At 41.7% G+C, this 19,072-nt stretch overlaps 1 protein-coding gene across 3 annotated transcripts; it reads right to left on the bottom strand.

Moving 5' to 3' along the window:
* Positions 1–4,050: 4,050 nt before the first annotated feature.
* LOC119328646 (putative protein phosphatase 2C 76) lies at positions 4,051–18,861 on the bottom strand. 3 transcript variants are annotated; one of them, XR_005159071.1, is made up of 20 exons: positions 18,502–18,859; positions 17,599–17,848; positions 17,280–17,389; positions 17,059–17,193; positions 15,622–15,853; positions 12,902–13,272; positions 12,216–12,289; positions 11,794–11,947; positions 11,306–11,489; positions 10,202–10,430; positions 9,296–9,730; positions 8,348–8,405; positions 8,119–8,206; positions 7,480–7,551; positions 6,519–6,602; positions 6,269–6,412; positions 5,676–5,754; positions 5,304–5,370; positions 5,156–5,210; positions 4,051–4,631 (listed from the first exon to the last, which is right to left on the bottom strand). XR_005159071.1 is itself a non-coding variant. In XM_037601621.1 (20 exons), exons 1-20 carry the CDS (start codon positions 18,806–18,808, stop codon positions 4,572–4,574), a joined length of 3,204 nt encoding a protein of 1,067 aa, XP_037457518.1. In that variant the 5' UTR covers positions 18,809–18,858; the 3' UTR covers positions 4,051–4,571. The 3 variants fall into 3 exon arrangements, 2 of the variants coding, with proteins under 2 accessions (XP_037457518.1, XP_037457519.1); XM_037601621.1 differs by having other exon boundaries at positions 5,304–5,386; positions 18,502–18,858; XM_037601622.1 differs by lacking the exons at positions 4,051–4,631; positions 5,156–5,210; positions 5,304–5,370; positions 5,676–5,754; positions 6,269–6,412 and having other exon boundaries at positions 7,428–7,551; positions 18,502–18,861.
* Positions 18,862–19,072: the final 211 nt, after the last annotated feature.

The raw sequence follows: 19,072 nt of genomic DNA, 5'->3' as shown, positions 1-19,072 counted from the left end.
AGCCCCCACCTCCTACTCCTTCTCCCGCCGCTGCCGCCACCGAGCGTTGTTAGGGCAGCTAGAAAGTTGGAAAATATGCTAGAAATGCGGCCCTCTTCTTCTTCCCCTAGCGGTTCATCGGCTCGGGCGATGGTCTCCGGCGACGGTGCGCCTCGGCGGGCGGTGCCCCAGTGTAGATTGGGCGCATGCATGGCGGCGGCTGGCGACAGGGGTTGGCCGACGGAGCCCTGCAGGCCCAGATCTGGGCTCTTTTGGGCTTGATCTGGGTCAAGGCGGGTTGGTCTGGTCTCCGGCGGGTCGTCTCCGGCTAGGCTGGCGAGATGCGGACGTTGGGTCGGCGGCTACTGTGCTGCGTCGGCAGGAGCTTAGCGGGCCCGATCTGGGCCCGGCTGGGCAGGGGGTCCGGCATGCTCCTGCTCCTGCGTTCGGTCTGCTACTGCTTGTGCCAGTGGAGGTTGTCCCCTCCCACTTGGTTGCGGTCCTACCGGTCCCTATCGTCGGTGGCCTCGTTTGGTTCGGCCGGCCTCGTAGCGTCTGCAGTGGAGAGATGACGGTGGTGTCCTCGTGACTGTGGTGGCGCATGTTGGTGGGCGGTTGGAATGGTGGACCCGCCGGTTGGTCTTGGGTTGTGGGTATGATGGGTAGGGCGAAATCCCTCTCGGGTCTGCCCGGCACCGACGCGGTGACGTCTGCGGGCGCCATCAACCTTTTTGAAGGGCGTCGGGTGTACCTCTCCTCTGCTTCCCTTTGTTTATCAGGAGAAATCGTAGGATTCGTTCGGTCAGCAGCGTCGTTGTCGTCGCAGTCCTTCTTGAAGGTGTTACTTGATACGCGACGACTCAGTGGCATTGGAGCGTGGTGGATGTATCCGGTGGGCGCAACGGTTGCAGGATACTACAACTTTCGTTGATCCGGTGTTGCTGGCATTTCTTTCTCTTGTTTTTCTTTTGGACGTGATTGTGCTGTTTGCCCCAGCGTTGGACTTCTTGTTGTATCGGGCGGTTGCTATATTAACATAGCAGGGCGAAAGCCTATTTCGTCAAAGAGAGCCAACACATCTAGCAACACCTACCCTCATACTCTCATTATCGGCGACAATCAAACATTGTCGAGGTTGGAAGAGGCTGGAGAAACCTTATTCCAGCACATCATATTGATTGTGTGTCATGTTCTTATCATTGTTCATATCTGGTCATGTCTAGAGGATTCTCCTAGAGTGATCACTAGCGCCCTTGCGAAGGCTTTCAACGATGCAAGGTATCGAGACAGACTGGCTTATGTGTCACTGACACAACAAAAAATGGGCATCTTCAATGGAGTCTATCAAATGGACGGCCCCAAATATTCGTTGACACGTTCAAATGTGTCCACGGACATCAGATCGGACGGAGGCCATCCAACACTATCCCCCATTCCCATCTTTCAAATATTTCAAACACGCCATTCATATGAAAATTTACTGAGTTTGACAAATTTCATGCAAACTAAACAAAGTTTAACAAGTTCAATATATATGACATGCAAACTACCCCAAATTAAACTAAACTAAACTAATTCAGAACTAATGAGTGGCAGTGACCTCATAGGCATCACTTTTGAGGCCACTCAGACCGTAGTTTTTTGTCGTCGTTGTCGTCACTAAGGAAGTCGGGCCAGCCACGGTCGCAGCACAATCATGCTTCAACAGGTGTGCATCCGCCTCCACCTTGCGCTGCCCCTTCCCCTCCTTCTCACGGAGCCCTCGCTTTGACTAGAGAATGCTGAGGTGGAGGAGGTCCTGGCTGGTTTGATGGCGGCAGCGGGCAGCGTTCTCCTTGGTGGTCTTAGACTGGTCCAAGGCTCACACCATCGTGAGCTCCTCGTTGGCGAGGACCTAGTCTGTCACCATCTACGTCTTGGCGAAGGAGATCGAGCGCTGCTCCGCCTCAATGAGGGCTTTCGAGCCCCCAGAGAAGGTGGAGGACGCGCTACACGACCCGCCGCCTTTGAAGTAGTATTCGAGGCATGTGCATGACTAGGATGACGAGGAGTATAACTCCTCCTTGACGGTGGTTGGGTGCCACTGGATGCATGGCTAGCGACGCGACGAGGATGGCGGCTCCTCCATGACGCATCATTCGATGTAGACATCGAGGTTTTGCGGCGGGGACGATGGCTCCTCCTTCACGCGGTGTTCGATTTGGACGCGACGGTTCCGTGTCTGGGACAATGACATCTTATAGATGTCCCTTCCTTCCTTCGTGTCTAAGCGCTGGTAGAGGTTCTCATATGCCTGACCCATTTCTTCACTCGCAGCTTGCTTCACGGCCTTCTTTGCCACATTGTACTTCTCTATGTTATCTGCACTCCTATCCAGGTGTAGGCATCTGAAACAGATTTTCTTCTCCTTAACAGTCTTTTGGACATCATTGTTCCACCACCAGGTATCTTTAGCTTTGCATCTACTTCGTCTGGTCACCCCAAACTCCTCTGAAGCCACCTTACGAATGCAATTCGCCATCTTCATCCACATATTGTTTGCATCACCTTCTTCCTCCCAAGGGTACTCCTTAATAATCCTCTCCTTAAAAGCTTGAGTTGCTTCCCCCTTGAGATTCCACCACTTTGTTATAGCGACTTTGGCGTGCTTATCCCGCTGGGCACGAATCCGGAAGTGAAAGTTAGCCACCAAAAGCTTATGTTAAGGGATATCACTCTCTTTAGGTATCAATTTACAATCTAGGAAAGCATGCATGTCTTCTCTCCTTGGGAGGATGAAATTAAGTTGACTAGTGAAACTAAAAGATACTAGATGGGATTCTCTCTTTTTAAAGAGAGTGTTAGTTACCATAATGTCGTAGGCTAGAGTAAATCTTAAGACATCTCCTTGATTCCTGATGTCATAGCCAAAGCCCTCATGCACCCCTTCAAAACATATGTTAGATGTACCCAGATGGACATTGAGGTCCCCCACCACATACTTCTTGCTAATAGGTACACTACTAACCATGTTCTCGTGGCCTTCCCAAAACTCCCTTTTGGTGCTCTCATTGTGGCCTACTTGCGAGGCATACATGCTGATAACATTGAGAACTAAGTCCCCAACTATCAGCTTGACAAGGATAATCTGTTCTCCTTGCCTCTTGACGTCCACCACTCCATACTTGAGGCTCTTGTTGATCAAGATTCCTACTCCATTTCTGTTTGTAGTTGTTCCCGTGTATCACATTTTAAAGTCGGTATCCTCCATCAGTCCACCTACTTTGACTTCTGTCCCCTCTATTTGGTTTCTTGGGTGCATATGATATCAACACCTCTTCCCGTTGTTGTATCAACTAGCTCTCCTAATTTACATGTCAGGGACCCTACATTCCAACTACCTAAGCGAACCCCAATAGGCTCGGCTAGCTTCCTCACCTTTCACATTCGTTGAGTCAATTACTCATTTGTTACTGCACCTGGGCATCCATGTAGCGCACCACTAAAGATATGGCGACATGATCCTTGCTCACTTATCGCAGTATCTAGATCAAGATATGACGCTCCACCAAGGAGGTGACGACCCGACCGTTGCCCATTTAACACCAAACCTGGGTTCCGATATGGCGTGACGCTCAGATGGTTACGCTCCAACAATGGTCTTCTAGGTTTCATCTCCATAAGAGTGACTGAGTTTTGAAATTGGCTCGCAAGGCCTATCACAACCCCCTCTCCTTACCCAAGTTTGGGACCGACTGTGTAGAGACAACATAGGCGGAATTAAACTAAGGCTAGGTGTTAGAGGAGGGACAAAATCATGAAATAATTTATAATCTAGGTAGCTCCCAAATATTACATGAAACCGTGTGCAAGGTTTGGAGGTGGGGCTAGGTGTAGAACACCAAAAGCCTAGTTATTCACCATTTAATACAATGGCAAATAAAAACAGAGCTTAGTTTAGTAAAATATATTAAAATTAATCCTTAATAAAATGCCATATGATGCTTATGAGATGCACATGATGTACAATCAATATCTAACGTAAGTGTTGGTCATGGGCTATTACAAGAAGCTCAAGCCTCGGTCAGCATATGCGATGTGAGATCTACATGTAAATTCATCAAGAAGTTGATACAACGCCAAATAAATACATGACCCCATACAAGCGGCACAACAAAAACTAAAACGCTATATTTTTATTTTCTGTTATATGTCCCAGTGCTTCCACTTTGTGAACCAAACAACTGGTGAGCTCAGTATACTATACGTTCCACAACAAGTAGTACTCCTGATGCAAACCGTTAATTGTTCACGTTGTGGCATTGTTGAATCTAGCCAGTCATGTCTTAATAAGCACATATCTGCGGAACAGCGGAAAGTCCTCAAATGCACCTTCTTCCTTGCATTCATTTTGGATCCATACAAGTGTTTCTCCACCTTCCAACAATCTTTCTCTGCCTACGTTGCATTGCACTGTGTGATATTTACAGCATCTGATGGGCAGGATTTACGATTCCGTTCAACAACCTTGCCAAACGAAGCTAGTTAAACGTGAAAGACCTATTGAAGGCTGTCTGATTACATCTCTTCATGGTCTATTCATGGCCTATCGATTATGGTGGCTCTTGGAAGTACGGATGGTTCAATGCTTCATCAACGCTTAGACGGTCCTCCTGCGAGACAGGTAATTTATTGCATGTTAAATCAATGGAAACAAAGAAAATGGTAAAATCACACTAAGAACTGCATTATTGTTTAACTTGATCAAACTCAATTGGCCAAATTATGGTTTAACATGGTTCTTTTCAAGTTTAATAGGACCCACAGGACCGAAAATGGGACAGCCATAGCCTAATCAGTGCCTTATTATGCACAACTGCACATTATGTCCACTAATTGCTGTGATAAATCTTCATCCTTTCGTTCAATTGAGACCTGGGTGTGGGACCACAGTTAAAACAACTTAGACAACATTAGGCACAGAATCTTTGTTACAGATAACAGAATACTGCCCCAAGTGAGGTTTATTACCTACATGCATAGTAACTGAACTTTCCTGACGGAGATATTTCATAACTGCTACGGTTTTTCACATCATGTAGCAACTATTCCACATCACGCATTCGTAATAGCCAGATTCTATTGAAACAAAGGGTACAAAATGCCTCTTTTGCAGAACTGGGTTCAAGACACTTACATGATGCCACACTAGTAGCTGGCGCGCTAGTCGCAATGCCCACAAATTAGGAAAGCTGGAATACGTTAGCAATGTGGTACAATTAGATATGAGGAACTGAATAATCGGGGTCTGCAGAAAATGGTGATAAGAAGAAAAAAATACCAACCCCATTTTAAGAGGGTCTAGGATTTTCACTTGACGGGCAAATGATTCTTCAGAGCATTTCCAAGAAGCTAACCCGCTGTGGCCCTTAAATAATGAAAAGGAAAGAAGGAATCAGGTGATGTCGAAGCTTAAAGCATAGTAATAAACTAATAATGACAGAATAGGTCGACGCAGGGAATAATAAAGGATGTATATGCAGATCTGTGCATTTCCTGGAAAAAAAATCTCTGCCAAAAATATAGCTTTCTGAATTTTGCCGTCCTGAACAACTATGTGAACACAGGCATTTATCTGACATTTTTGGAAGAGAATGACATATAATGCACACGATCATTACAAGTTAATCAATAGATAATGTAGTTGTTGTACTAACCCGTTCGGAATTAATGCTGCCTTGCTGCTGCGTAGAAATCCCCGGTACTAAAATGCACAGTTCCATGTAAGACCTCAACCTAACATCATAACAAGATAGAAGAAACGCTACGTCTCAATACTCCACAGCATTTACCAGGAAAAATAATACTGCACAGATAATTTGGAATCACCATAATTCAAATAATCAAGCAAGTTGACACTAATGGTTCAGCAGTGCCCCAAAACAGACAAATTGTATTATGGCACTGTGACATGCTGATAATTAAAAAAGACATTTAGCTAAGATGCTATATATTGTTAGAAAACCATTTTTTTGTAGTTTTCTGTGTCGAAGGTCGAATTTCAAGAAAAACCTGAGTTCTGCTATTAATCACTCACTTCAGCTTAGGGCATCAATTTCTTATGTTGGCTTACAGCATTGGTTTGTTCCATGAGCCTAAATGATGTTTGTATTATTTCATTCACAATGAACATATTTGATTTCTTAGGATTGGTATGAGAATCAAGTTGCAAACTATACCAGCTTCACTAATCTAGGAACAGAAAATGTACTTCATAACTCACACATCAAAAACCAAAACAGTGTCTCACTTGTATGCAAGCTCCTTTGTTTCCTCACTCCACCCTTCAAGGCGTTGATCCATTAAAATACGTGCACGGTCACTTATCTGGAAAACATGTGGAGAACCAACTATCAACTCCAGCATGACAACTCCAACACTCCAGATATCATATCTGTAAACAACACAATGAGAATATCAATGACTTTCAGTGCGGCTGTGCTGACAATGGTGGCACAGGGAAGCATTTGCACAAGTAAAACAAATGGACAGAGACATACTTAAGTCTTGCACTTTTTGATCCCTGAAACCAGCTTGAATTAAGGAGTGCCTCTGGAGGAGTGTATTCAAAAGTCTGCTCAGACCTAGAATTGAGTTCAAAACTAGGATTATAATGGAATGAAATAAAAGAAAGCAGGATCATGCAGTCTTCTTCAACAAGCATGTTGGACAGTGTAGAGTATAGCCGTCTGCAACTGCTAAAAGAATACTGGGCAGTAAATTGACGGCCAGATAATGTCCAAAGTACTTAGCATGGAAAAACACCTTTTTCGAGAAACAAAATGTTGCAGTTCGGCACTGAACATGTCCATTAAGTGGAAAATCATGCAAGTTGGCACAAGAACCTACTCTAAAAATTAACCATTGGCATAAACATGATGAGAAAATAAAGAAATTACTTGAAAAAAATCTAAAATTAAAAACACACATACTAGCTAACAAATTCATAAATCCTGCACGTCATACAGTTCACGTGCTTCAACTTTGTAACCAGCGTGTAGAACCGTTCGAAAAATATATCATGGATTAGTTCATTGAACTCTTAAAGATACATTCAGTTCCAAAAGAACTTTTAGAAACAAAAGGTCATATTTTCACATATTGGATTGTAAGATCTATGTCCAAAATGAATCTAACATTTACAGAAAGGTCTTGAAGCACTAAAGTGTACATGCCAACTCAATGAAAGAGGCTACGTTCTTCAAACCTAAACATACAACATCATTGGCGGTCAAGAATTCAAGTACTATGATTTTTTAAAATATATGGTTGAGTTACACAATGATCATATAGGAGATAAAATGGAGAAGCATTACAGAGCAACCTAATTAAGAAGTGATGACGATTTTCAAACTGCAACATCCAAAAAATAAAAATAAATAAGTGTTCAGTGCCTAAAGCCCAACAACCTCATAAATGTATGCTCTGATAAATGATAATAGGGAGAAAATTATCACACACCGAGTAGGCCCTGAACCATAAAGATGCTTCAAAGTGAAATCATCAATGGCACTGCCAAAGTCAATAAGACGCCTGCATATAAGAAGTCAGTGAGTAGTGCCAGAAGTATGCAACACCCTGCTAACATTTTTATATGTGCAAACATGACAGTTCACCATGTCACAGTTTGAGTATTAATATCTCAAGTTAGAACTGAAGTTCACCTAGCAAGAGCACACCACTTCAAGCCATGTGATGGTATATGTCATATAATTGAACTTTCTCTACACTGGCCCCTTTAGCGACTTGTTGGCAAATGAGAAACAGAAATGAAGAACATTATTGTTTGTTCGGGAAACTTGGCCAACGTATTCTTTAGGGCTGGTAGAGCTAGACTACTGTACATGTGAGGTAAATTTCTTATAAACATTGTGCTACTGTTATCCACTTTGACTACTTGGTAATATTTCAATAAAAAGTAGGGTGCTTGAAAAACTCATGTGGAACCTGCATACACGCCTACAACACTCATTTCAGCTATCCGAATGTCGTTAGAATTTTGTCATCCAACTATCAAGAAAAGTGAAATATCCAAGTAGAAGATAAATAAACTCAACCTAACTGTAAGAGGTACATCTCATAGAACATCTTAGTTCTTACATGTTCAGCTTGTTTTCCGTTGCTTCAGATGGAATCTCTCTTAAACATTTTCCCGTCTTCAAATCCTCAAAGCAGATGATCATGTTCTCTACCAAGGCATAACACAAATCATGTTAACACAACTCGTTGATAGAATATGTCTGGAAAAAATGATGGGAAGATGGGGGACTATGTTCGGCTCAATTAGTGTGGTAAGGAACTAAAGAGTAGAAGTCAATGGAATTTTTACCAGGTTTAATATCCCTGTGAGTGATGTTACGATCATGACATGCCTTCAGACCCATCAGCTGAAACAAGAAGCAAGAATAGAAATGTATATTAATCTACTAAGTATGAAATCATAAAAAACAAGCCAGCACCCTAAAAATTATGTCTTCCTTTTTTAATTAAAGAGAGGTAAAAAAAATACAACGACCTATGTGAGAATGCTGGTTAACTTATTTAAACTAGAGAATGCCCCGCGCATTGCTACGGGAATTGATTGCAATATATTTTAGTAATATGATTGTATGAAACATGCATAGTTGAAATAATAATATATGAACTAAAACTTTTTTTTTTCGAGAAAATGCAAAGGGCTTTTGCATTTCATTGCATTGAAAAGATGGAGTTTTGATACAATCCTCCTAGGAGGTTAGATACAAGTTAGTGCACGTCCCAGGTGGGCGGCAGAATGACGCGTAGGCCGTGGGCGCCCGCTCTTGCCCACTGCTACTAAAAATGAATATTATATATTGTACCCCCTCCGTCCCATAATATAAGATGTTATTACAACCAATATATGAGTACATTGGTTGTAATAACATCTTATATTATGGGACGGAAGGAGTATTTGATTATTGTGTAGTCAAAAAATACTTTCAATATAAGTGGCATAACATAATGGAAAACTTTTTACCATGCATGTTGAGTGCGCCTTTAATGGGGTGGCATGTGTGATGAGGGGGATGTGTGCATGGGATCAACTAATAATGGATTTTTTTTCCTCATGCATGTTGTGGTGGGCCTTTGATGAGGTGGCATATGTGCATGTTAAGATAATAGAGATAATGAGGATGAACTATTTAGTTATATAGGATTTCACAATGACTAAAACCACAATAAACTATGTGAGAAGCACCTAAAGGGGCAGCCGTGACATTCGTTTACAGGACTATAAAGATTAGAATAAGCATACCAGTTGCCATAAGAGGTTTTGCATTTGAGTTTGCCCAGCTTTAGTAGTCCTTAACCAATACCACCACTTTGATGGTTGCAGAACTTGAATATATCTGACCCTCTCATTATCATCACCAGTAACTAACTTTGTTTCTTCAGCAGCATATAACAATTTTGACAATGAGCGGCCTTCATTGCGGTACACAAGCCATATTTCCCTTGATTCTGATTCAAAAGATTCTATAAACCTAGCCACATGCTTCAGTGATTCTTCAACAGCTGAGATGTTCTGTTCTGGAAAGGTATACTCAATGAATTGCATGTCCATCGGAAACGTTGCAGATGATGATTCCATCCTTGACAAAACTTCAAGGGTTTTTGAAGCATTTGAAAATAATTCTCCAAAATACTTCTCCCGCAATCCACTCAAGTAAGCAGCATTTCCTCTTTCCACCTGCGGTTTCCAAGCACCAGAGTCAAGACAGAGATAGGACAATAAAGCTTTTCAAGAATCTTACTTATTGTAGGGTAAGGACAATGTTGCTCTTAAATGTATCACATGCAATGGCGGAAAAGTGGTCGGACCCTTCCCCAGACCTTGCGCAAGCGGGAGCTACATGCACCGCGCTGCCCTTTTTTATGCATTAGCGGAAAAATTCGAAATGCCAAAGATGCCCGATATGGTCATTATGCCCAATATGATCATTTGAACCACAGCAAGAATATCAAAACCCAGCATTCGGTGAAAACTAATATATGCATGAACATCAAACATTCAGCAGATTAGTGGCTCCTAGCACTTACCAGCTACCGCAGCGTGAATCAAAATACATCAAGTAGGATCAATCACTGTACCTCTAAAACTAGATAATGGGAGCACATGACAGAATGGCAGATAGTTCATTGGAAAGAATAGTGGGCTTACCATTATGCGCTTCAATATGAATAAATCACCATCTATCATGTCTGAGCCATGATTTTCATCAGATGACGATGTTGTGTTTGAACTTGTGCAATTATATGAGTCTGGTGTAAGTATAGTGCTAAAGTGGGAAGGATCTTTATGTACATCTACATCATCAGAGCAGTTCCAACGAAATGCCAACCAGACTTCACCATATGAACCGCGATCAAATCTTCTCTTCAGCTTGTACCTAATTATCATTACAAAAAGGAAAAGCTCATGCTTATGTATACATGACTTGAACTATTACCATGAAAATGATTATACGCAACTTGATGTGAGGAAAATGGTTTCAAAGGAAAAAAGAACTATCTCCAGCAGCTCTTCTCGAACTATGCCCTTACACCTGACCTGACACCTCACCTGACCAATAAATTGTGCCACAAACAACTCTTCCATCATTTCACTAATGGTACATTCATGAATGAAATACAGCGATAATCAGAATATAAACTATTACCTCCATCCCAAATTAGTTGTCTTAGATTTGTCTAGATATGGATGTATCTAACACTAAAACGTGTCTAGATACGCCCGTATCTAGACAAATCTAAGACAACTAATTCAGGGTGGAGGGAGTATAAAGTAATATCTTTCTGCTGTGTAATTACCACTTACGTGTGGTTCTTCATTTGGAAAAGTAATAGATGTATTGCACTTGTTATCACCTAAAACTTGAAAGCAAAAGTACAACAAGATAATATATGTATAAGTGATTTCGGGCGGAAGTTTGACTGGCATAGACTCTACCAGTAAGAAATATAATAATATCCACTTACGTGTGGTTCTTCATTTGGAAAAGTAATAGATGTATTGCACTCGTCATCACCTAAAACTTGAAAGCAAAAGTACAACAAGATAATATATGTATAAGTGATTTCGGGCGGAAGTTTGACTGGCATAGACTCTACCAGTAAGAAATATAATAATATCACTTTTCACGTGAAGGATGACGATTAAAAAGCAATTAAACCAAATAATCTAAACTTCAGCAAACATCTACAGGTTGTTATCCGAATATGCTGAAAGGGTACTCAGGAAGATGCTCAACAATAGAAATGGTACCTGATGTCAGCTATCTTATAGCCAAATGCATGTGAACTGCTTGATCTGCTTCCATTATGTGAAACAGAATCAAGCAAGCCAAAATAATTTGCAAACCCTTCAGGACTAGTACACCGTCCCATTTCATCATCTTGATGGACAAGGTGCCAGCAAAAGTTTCTGTCCTTGTATTTTTCAAGATTTCCTGTACCCCAATGTAGAAAATTTTTATAACTGAGGGCATGAGCAAGCAAGCATCACATTACAAATCCACGTCTATCTCAGGTACCCAAAGTCTAAGATCAAAAATCAAATGTATAGAAACGAATTTAAAAAAAAAACTCAAACATGCCCAAATCAATATGTATCAACTATCAAGTCTTAAAAAGAAGATTACTAAGCCATTGAAATAAGACTACACCCTCCAACAAGCTAAAACCCTAGAAAGAAAAGGAAAAAAAATGACCTTGTTGCTAAAAAAAGATGCATCCCTGAAAAAGGTAACTCACCATCAGAAGATAACACATTTTCAGTTGCCATGTGATTGAAGTCATGGACTCCTTCATGCTGATAGTCCTTGGGTACCCTAAATATAAAGTCCATGTCTTCATCAAGACTCTCAGATAAGTAGAAACAACCGAGTCTCTTAAGCTTTGCATCAACCTAATTCAGAGCAGGCAGAAATACAATTAATGGCATAAAAGATTCCACAATAAACTCCAACAGACATTGAACATGTAGCTTAATAAAGGAAAGTATGAATGAAGATAGGGCTTTCTTGTCAAAGAATTCCAAGTTCATGCAGAACACTAACATGCTAAGTGAAATATAGTTTCCATTCACACCGCACATGGAATGTAAATTCTCTTTGTTTTAATTGGTAATATCTAACTTTCAGGGCAGACAGTGACATAATATATTTCCCACTTACCAAGAATCTCTGGAACTTTGCCGATGAGCGCTTGAAATACTCCATTTCAATAACAGCTGAACTAACCCCATCGTCTGCAAATACATTGAAATACATGTCAACAAAAGTAAATACGGACAGAGAAAGACTTCACAGGAGACATTGAACAACCTTTGAGTGCAGAAAGTGAAACAACGAAATTTGATGGGTAGGCTAATGGTCAATACAAGTTAACTAAATTAGAACTTCAGATTCACAGAATCAATCCAGTTATGTGTACTTATATATCAAACAATCACTTCAATAACAAACAATCACTTGGATAAAACAGAATGTAGCAACAGGGCAGCAAAAGAAGAGGATAACATCATAGCACAAGGAGTCATGTTTCCCCTTAAAAAACGTGACCCTCCTGTGAATATTTCAGCATACCTATTTAGGGTGTCCAACATAATAATAACAGGGAACTGACTAACATGCAAACATCAATCAGCTTAAGATTGAAAGGAAACTTGAACCAAACTGATAAGAAAATGCACGGATTAGCAAATTATTACTTTATTAGTCATCTGCAATCGGTGGGTGAAATTACAGTTTTGTTATGATTAAAGTCAAACAAAATACAAATGCTTTCAAATAAAATTGCAACATACAAATTACAGAGTAGTTGCAATTAACAAATATAAGTAATCAGAGACTAAGCCTACCTGACTTGTGTTGGTATGGAATGGTCTGTAAAGGCAAAACAGATGTCACTGAATTTTCTTCAAGATGGTGCCAATCTTCTATTCTAGCTCCAGAGCTACTAGGAGATCCCAATGGAACAACCACAGCTGCTACATTGTCTGTTGTGCCTTTCTGTAAAGCAAGATGAACTATAAAATCCGCCAAATTCTGTTGCATGACAGCAAGGGGTTCAAAATCCTGGTTAACACCATATTTCGCATACAGCATCATGTCGCAAACATCTTGCATACTCATTTTCTCAAAGACACCATCAGAGGAGGCAATAAGAAAGCTATCGTTTGCTGACAGAAGCTGCCACCCTGTCAGTTCAGGTGTCGATATTACACCATACCTACAATAAGAATGAGCCAGAACAATTCAGCATGTCCATGCAACTAACATATCAAGGAACAGAGAGAGAGAGAGTTTTGAACATCAAAACGTCACATTCAACAAGCCACAGACATAAATTCTTAGTCATCTGAAACTTCCGCATGGGCTATCTACAGATATACTCCCTCCGTAACTTCATATAAGACGTTTTTTGACACTGTCATAGTGTCAAAATAAGTCCTATATTAAGTTACAGAGGTAGTATCAAATAATTCTATGGCACGATATTCTGGCTGTCTCAATATTCTAATAGTTAATCTGCAAATGCTCCTCTCACTAGCTTGATATTTTCATCGATTTCATTGCAGATTGCCTTGGGATCTAGTAAAACATCTCTTCTGTTGTAAAAAAGTTTAATCACCCTTCTGTCTCAGGTTGGTCTCTCCCTACCCATCCTATGCGACAGATGGGCCATCCCTGCATCTCACTTGTAACATGAAGCCCCAGTGCCTTGCTCCACAAGATCTCAACTTCAAGTCGGTGTTCCTCGTTTGCTCTCCACTCCCCTTCCCAGTCCCTAACCTAAATCGGATGACTATCACCACCAGGCCCTAATCACCATCATGTCTCCTCCCAACCCTGAGGCCTTACCCTCACCCTCTGCCTCAACTGACCCTGCACACACTGCAACTCTGGAATCACCATGCACTAGTTGCCGACCTCCACGTGGCATCGGTGCACCACCAGCGCAGCGAAGACGAGATGTGGGTGTCACATCACATCATTGCATGTAAGGGGCATAGGACAGAGATATCCTCATGGCACCAGTAGCCTGGAGCCAGTGGCGGACCCTAAGCGGGGCACTTGGAGGGAGGGGAACTGAGGAAGCGTCCAGGGACGACGCCAACCAAGAGTTGTAGTGGGGCACCTTCATTTACGCCATGGGTTCAACTCTAGTTCTCTATGGAGGAATAGTGGTTTACCATAGGATTCCCCGAATTTATTTGGGGTCAGCTGACCTCAATGCTATACTGCTAGCTCCACCGCTGGAAGCAACTGTGCAAGTAAGTCCAGAGCAAAATGGGTACCAGGCCAAAAATGGAGCTGAACAGCTGGGGACCCAGATAAAACTATGACGATGGTTTGAATTTTTGTTACCATTGTGATTGATACAAGGTATCAACAACTAAGTAGTAAGTAGTAAGTACAGTTCTTTGATAAGTTTTCTATTTGTAAGTACAAGAATGTGTGTCTAGAGTTATTGAGAGCCTAGTATACTGGACAGTCCTTGGTTAGGGTCAATGCTTAGTGGGTGTTTAGTTAGTTGGTTCCTTAATTCTGGAGTCTGGACAATGAAGCGATGAACAGAATGGTGGCCATTCAGCTTTCTGAGAACTCTTCTCAGTTCTCACTATGCCGTCCAGGCGTCCACATTCAACCCAGTGAGGGGAGTGTCATGTTGAGGCTGTGCATGTTGAGTTTGGGCGAGCTCAGTATGCACACTTCATACTGTCTGTATATGTTGAGCATTCTTTTATTTGGCTTTGTTATGATTACTTCAAATCAAATAATGTTGCCCATGTATGCTAGTAAGTAATGGGGTTAAGCATCTGTCATAGTGAGGTTGGACAGAAACGACTTGAAGAAAGAATAACACTTGTGCCTGCTGGGGGTAGAGACAAACTAGAGCAAGGACTCTGGGAGATATAAGACTAGTTCATTCTTTCTTAATGAACAGGGATGGGGTGCCATGCATAATACAGAGCCGGACTGTAACAACTTATTTTAATATTTCCAGTTAACAGAGATACATCCCAAACCAATAAGATCCTAAATCTCTTCTGTAAGTAACACTATAACTCGCAGAATGACAGGTTTAAAACTACAGGTTCCGTGATTAATTACATCAATTTTCATCGTGCACTGACTTCCGGTGCGGACTGACCATCTGGGCGCACAAGCCATCCTCAGAGAATTGTGCAGCGGTTCTATGAGTAAATTCCAATTGATCAGCTCTTATCTCGTTGCCTGGAACTGGTGCACTATTTTGAGAGGCTGTCTTGTGGCCCAAGTTAGTAGACCAAATGGAATGTTCAGTGCACCCTACAACATGCAGTTATGTGATAAATCATAAAACTGAACCATCTATAGTTCTTGGTATTGATCCCCAAATCCGTAGTTTTCTGAGAGTTTGTACTTTGTACACGATACTTGCAGTTTGGTGAAATTTACTCTTGAATAAAATGCAGTAGGGCTATATGTAACTTTTCTATTTTTCAAGATGCAAAGTCCAATACATTAAAAACCTTGGGAAACTGGTAGGTTATACATAATTGGAGAAAAAGAACTCAATAGATTGCGTACTAACCGTTTAAAAGGCACGTCGCCAATAGCTCGAGATAGTGCGAGCTCACCATTAACACGGTATACACCAGCCCACTCAAGAACATAACCACCAGCAGCTTCTACACGCCTTCTCTCATCCTCTCTATCCGGATGATGGTCCCTGGTTAACTCCTTTACATTGTAAAGTGGTCCACCATAGTTTGCCAAAGCAAAGTCCTCATGATTGCTAGAGTTTCTCTTTCTTCTCCGTTTCCCTGATAATGGAAGCTTTCTGATTATTGTTTCTCCACAAGTCCACAGTGCAAGTCATCATACAAGCAGATCAGGATGTAGAGACCATTTAAAGCAGAAGGTATTATCTGTATGAAGCAGCAAAATGTGTAATTTTGGAGCATCTCCTGTTCAACTAGAAGTCTAGAAGTGAAGAATTTTTGTTACCACAGTTCTTTCATGATTTGATCCATAAATGAACCAATATTGGTCTTGGTTACTGCAACCTGCCTAAATTATTACTCAGTAGCCTAACAGAAAATTTTCTACCATGATATTATAAGTACAGAATTGTTTTTCCTTGAACATGCATCAAAATTCATGTCATTTTGTATTAGAAGGGGCACCATGATGGGGCGAAACTAACAACCAAAATGGAAAAGAAACTAGCAAAAGCAAGAACAAAACTGAAAAACTATACTACCCTAAACTACCTAGAAAAGATTAAAAACGATTATTGAACGCAGCCAGCTAGGCAATGTCTTAAGACTAATGCACATGCAGGTAGTCACATAAAAGGATGAAGGCTAGGCCCCCTAACAGCAAAGCATGCACTAATGTCTAATGAGGAGAAGCTTGTACTAAAACTAAGGCCATGCTAAGACAAGAGATAATGATGCATCACGACATGAACAATGCAACGTGGCAGTTTCAAAAGTTACAGTTAAAAGCTAAAATGTGGCGTTTTCAACATTTCTCACCATATGTACTTCGGCTATATTATGGTGATTTTGATTTTTGTTTTTTCGCCAAAGTCATGGCGCACCTATACTCTCCCAGATTGCCACTTGGTTTCTGCAGCATTATCTACAAGGATGTCAAATCCCATACCGAGGCAATGTGGATCACCAGACAGTGCTAATCGTGTCTCATACAATCTATTATAAACACTGCTCAAAGAAACATGGGTCCAAGGAGGATAGGAATTAGGATAACATTAGTAGTATGCCTTGATATTTTCAGCCCAGATAAATATAGCCTATAAATCTGTAATATGTATGAGACTGAAAGAGTATGGGATCTGGAGAGACAGGGTAACAGGGGGAGGGAGAAAATAAAATGCAAGAAAATGCTTGCCAGCAAGAGTAGGAGAGTAGTTGACAGGACAGAAGTATCAGTGCTTAAACATCCAGAATAAGCAACATCCATTTGGGTAAGTTATTTAAATAATAAAAGAAAGAAGACTAACTCTTTTGGCGGTATGGGGCATGACTTTGTGAGCACAAAAATGCTTTTGAATCTCCTACATTAGCCGTTATGATTTGGCCATCGGCTATCAAGACCACAGTAGCTGTTGAACCGGACTTGAAATTTTTTCGTAAAGCTTCCTGCATTACAGATGCCAAATAACTCTTCTCAATTCTTACGAACGTGCACAATGAAGTTTAAATTTGCTTACGAAAATGAGACCTTCCTTGGAGAATGTTAGGTCAATATCCTGAACTGCCCTCAATAATGATTCCTTCAGAATTTCCATGTGAAAAGATCGATCTAGAATAGTGGGTGATGTCCAACATGACCTGCACTTTTTTAGAACCATGAACAACTTTTATTTCCCTGAAAACAAGGTTCAGATTCTTTGAAAGTGGCATATAAACATTAATACTTTAATAGCATTCGGAGATCAAGGAAACATCAAAATCATCATGCTGTAAACAGGATGTAACTCCATAGTGTAAACACAACCAGAACTATTTACATGGATTAAAGGGCATGATAAAAGACAAACCTCTGGCCGTGATTGGACTGATCCTCTTTGTACAGGTTAAGAACACTGTTAAGAATAGTAACTTCCTTATGTGTCAGCTTTCCAGTTGAGTTTCTGAACATGATGGAGTATATACCATCAAGAAGAAAATAAACATGAAGCAACAAGTACTCCAGTAAGAGCTTAGAAGCCATCTCACTGGCCTCATCTCCATTATGACCATCAAATATTGCCATCACTCCTACATCCACCTCTTTAATCCTCATTTGCTCTGTATAATATAGCAAGTTAACCAGGATCAGATTACAAATGAACAGGGTGCATGTTAAAGGATCGAGCATAAAATCACAATGACCAAAGCACTTTGAAAAGTATTTCTACAAATCATTTGGCTGACTACGTAATAGGCTAATAGCAGCTTGTTATCCCTAGACATATGAGTCATGAAGCACTAGTCAACTTGAGCAACTCGCAGTCTCACAATATGCAACCTTAATGGCAGGAAAAAGATGCTGTGCTAGGCCTAATAAACTCTGCCGGAAACTATTCTGCAGAAAGCGCCCAGTACATTCACAAACTATTATCCTTCCAACATGATATCCAGCTTCCCACTCCCATTTTACAATTTCTTAGTGACTACACTCTCTGACATGAGATGCCAACTAACATTCAGGAGCAAAAATCATAGTACCAGTAAACCAGAAGCAGAATACTGTTTTCATTCCTCATTTCTAGCTCAGAGTTCATGAAGCATAATAATAAGTGCATTCTAATTAATAAGCAAGGTCGCCAGTACAATCCTGGAAGTTCTGGTTAACTGCACATGATTTCTCAATACTCCCTCGTCCTTCCCCCTCATAGCTGCAATGCAACACCGCGTGTAAATTGCGGATTTGATTTACTAACTCCGTGTTGTGCAGGTACCTATGAAGGGGATGCGGATGCCGAGCGCGCAGACGGCGCGGTCCTCCTGGGAGCGGCGGCGGCCACGGTGAGCCGCCACATGGCACCTCCTCGGCTGCGGGGGGGAGGAGCCCTTGTCCCCATCTCCCTCGCCGTCGGAGAGGATGGTCCAGCGGGGGCAGTGCGCGGACTGGTACACCGCGGGCGCGCCGCCCTCGCGGTACACGGCAAGGCACGTCGCCGACTCCCCCGCGCACCGGAGCGGGACTAGGAGCTCGATGAGGATGAGAAGGAGGATGGTACGGTGGCCGGATAGCGGTAAGGACATCGGCGAGTCGCCGGAGCAGAAGAGGGGAAGAGGAATTTGATTTATTTTTTTTAGACACAGAGGGGAAGAGGAATTATGGGCTTGCGTATCGCGAGCTCGTGGTGGGCCCCGAGCAACACTTTCTTCAATCCGAGCTGGCGAGTAGAGCGACGAAGGGGAGCTACTATACACCGCCCGCTGCGAGCGATACGACCTGGTCGCTCACGCACGTCTTTCATGGGCCGGCACAAGTAGCGCAGGTTTTTTTAGCTAAAAATGTAAAAT

Source organism: Triticum dicoccoides, chromosome 7A, assembly GCF_002162155.2.
Source record: "Triticum dicoccoides isolate Atlit2015 ecotype Zavitan chromosome 7A, WEW_v2.0, whole genome shotgun sequence".
Lineage (NCBI taxonomy): Eukaryota > Viridiplantae > Streptophyta > Magnoliopsida > Poales > Poaceae > Triticum > Triticum dicoccoides.
Note: the sequence above shows the minus strand (reverse complement) of the source record. Positions and strands in the feature narration are given on the sequence as shown.

Bases quoted from the DNA above. Each gene is read 5' to 3' on its own strand.
- LOC119328646 (XM_037601621.1), bottom strand. From the start codon at position 18,808: ATGTCCTTACCGCTATCCGGCCACCGTACCATCCTCCTTCTCATCCTC. The intron at 13,273-15,621 runs GTTAGTACGCAA...TTCTTATTGTAG, and splicing joins GGCGACGTGCCTTTTAAACG to GTATGGTGTAATATCGACAC. The intron at 7,552-8,118 runs GTAAGAACTAAG...TCTTATATGCAG, and splicing joins ACGGAAAACAAGCTGAACAT to GCGTCTTATTGACTTTGGCA.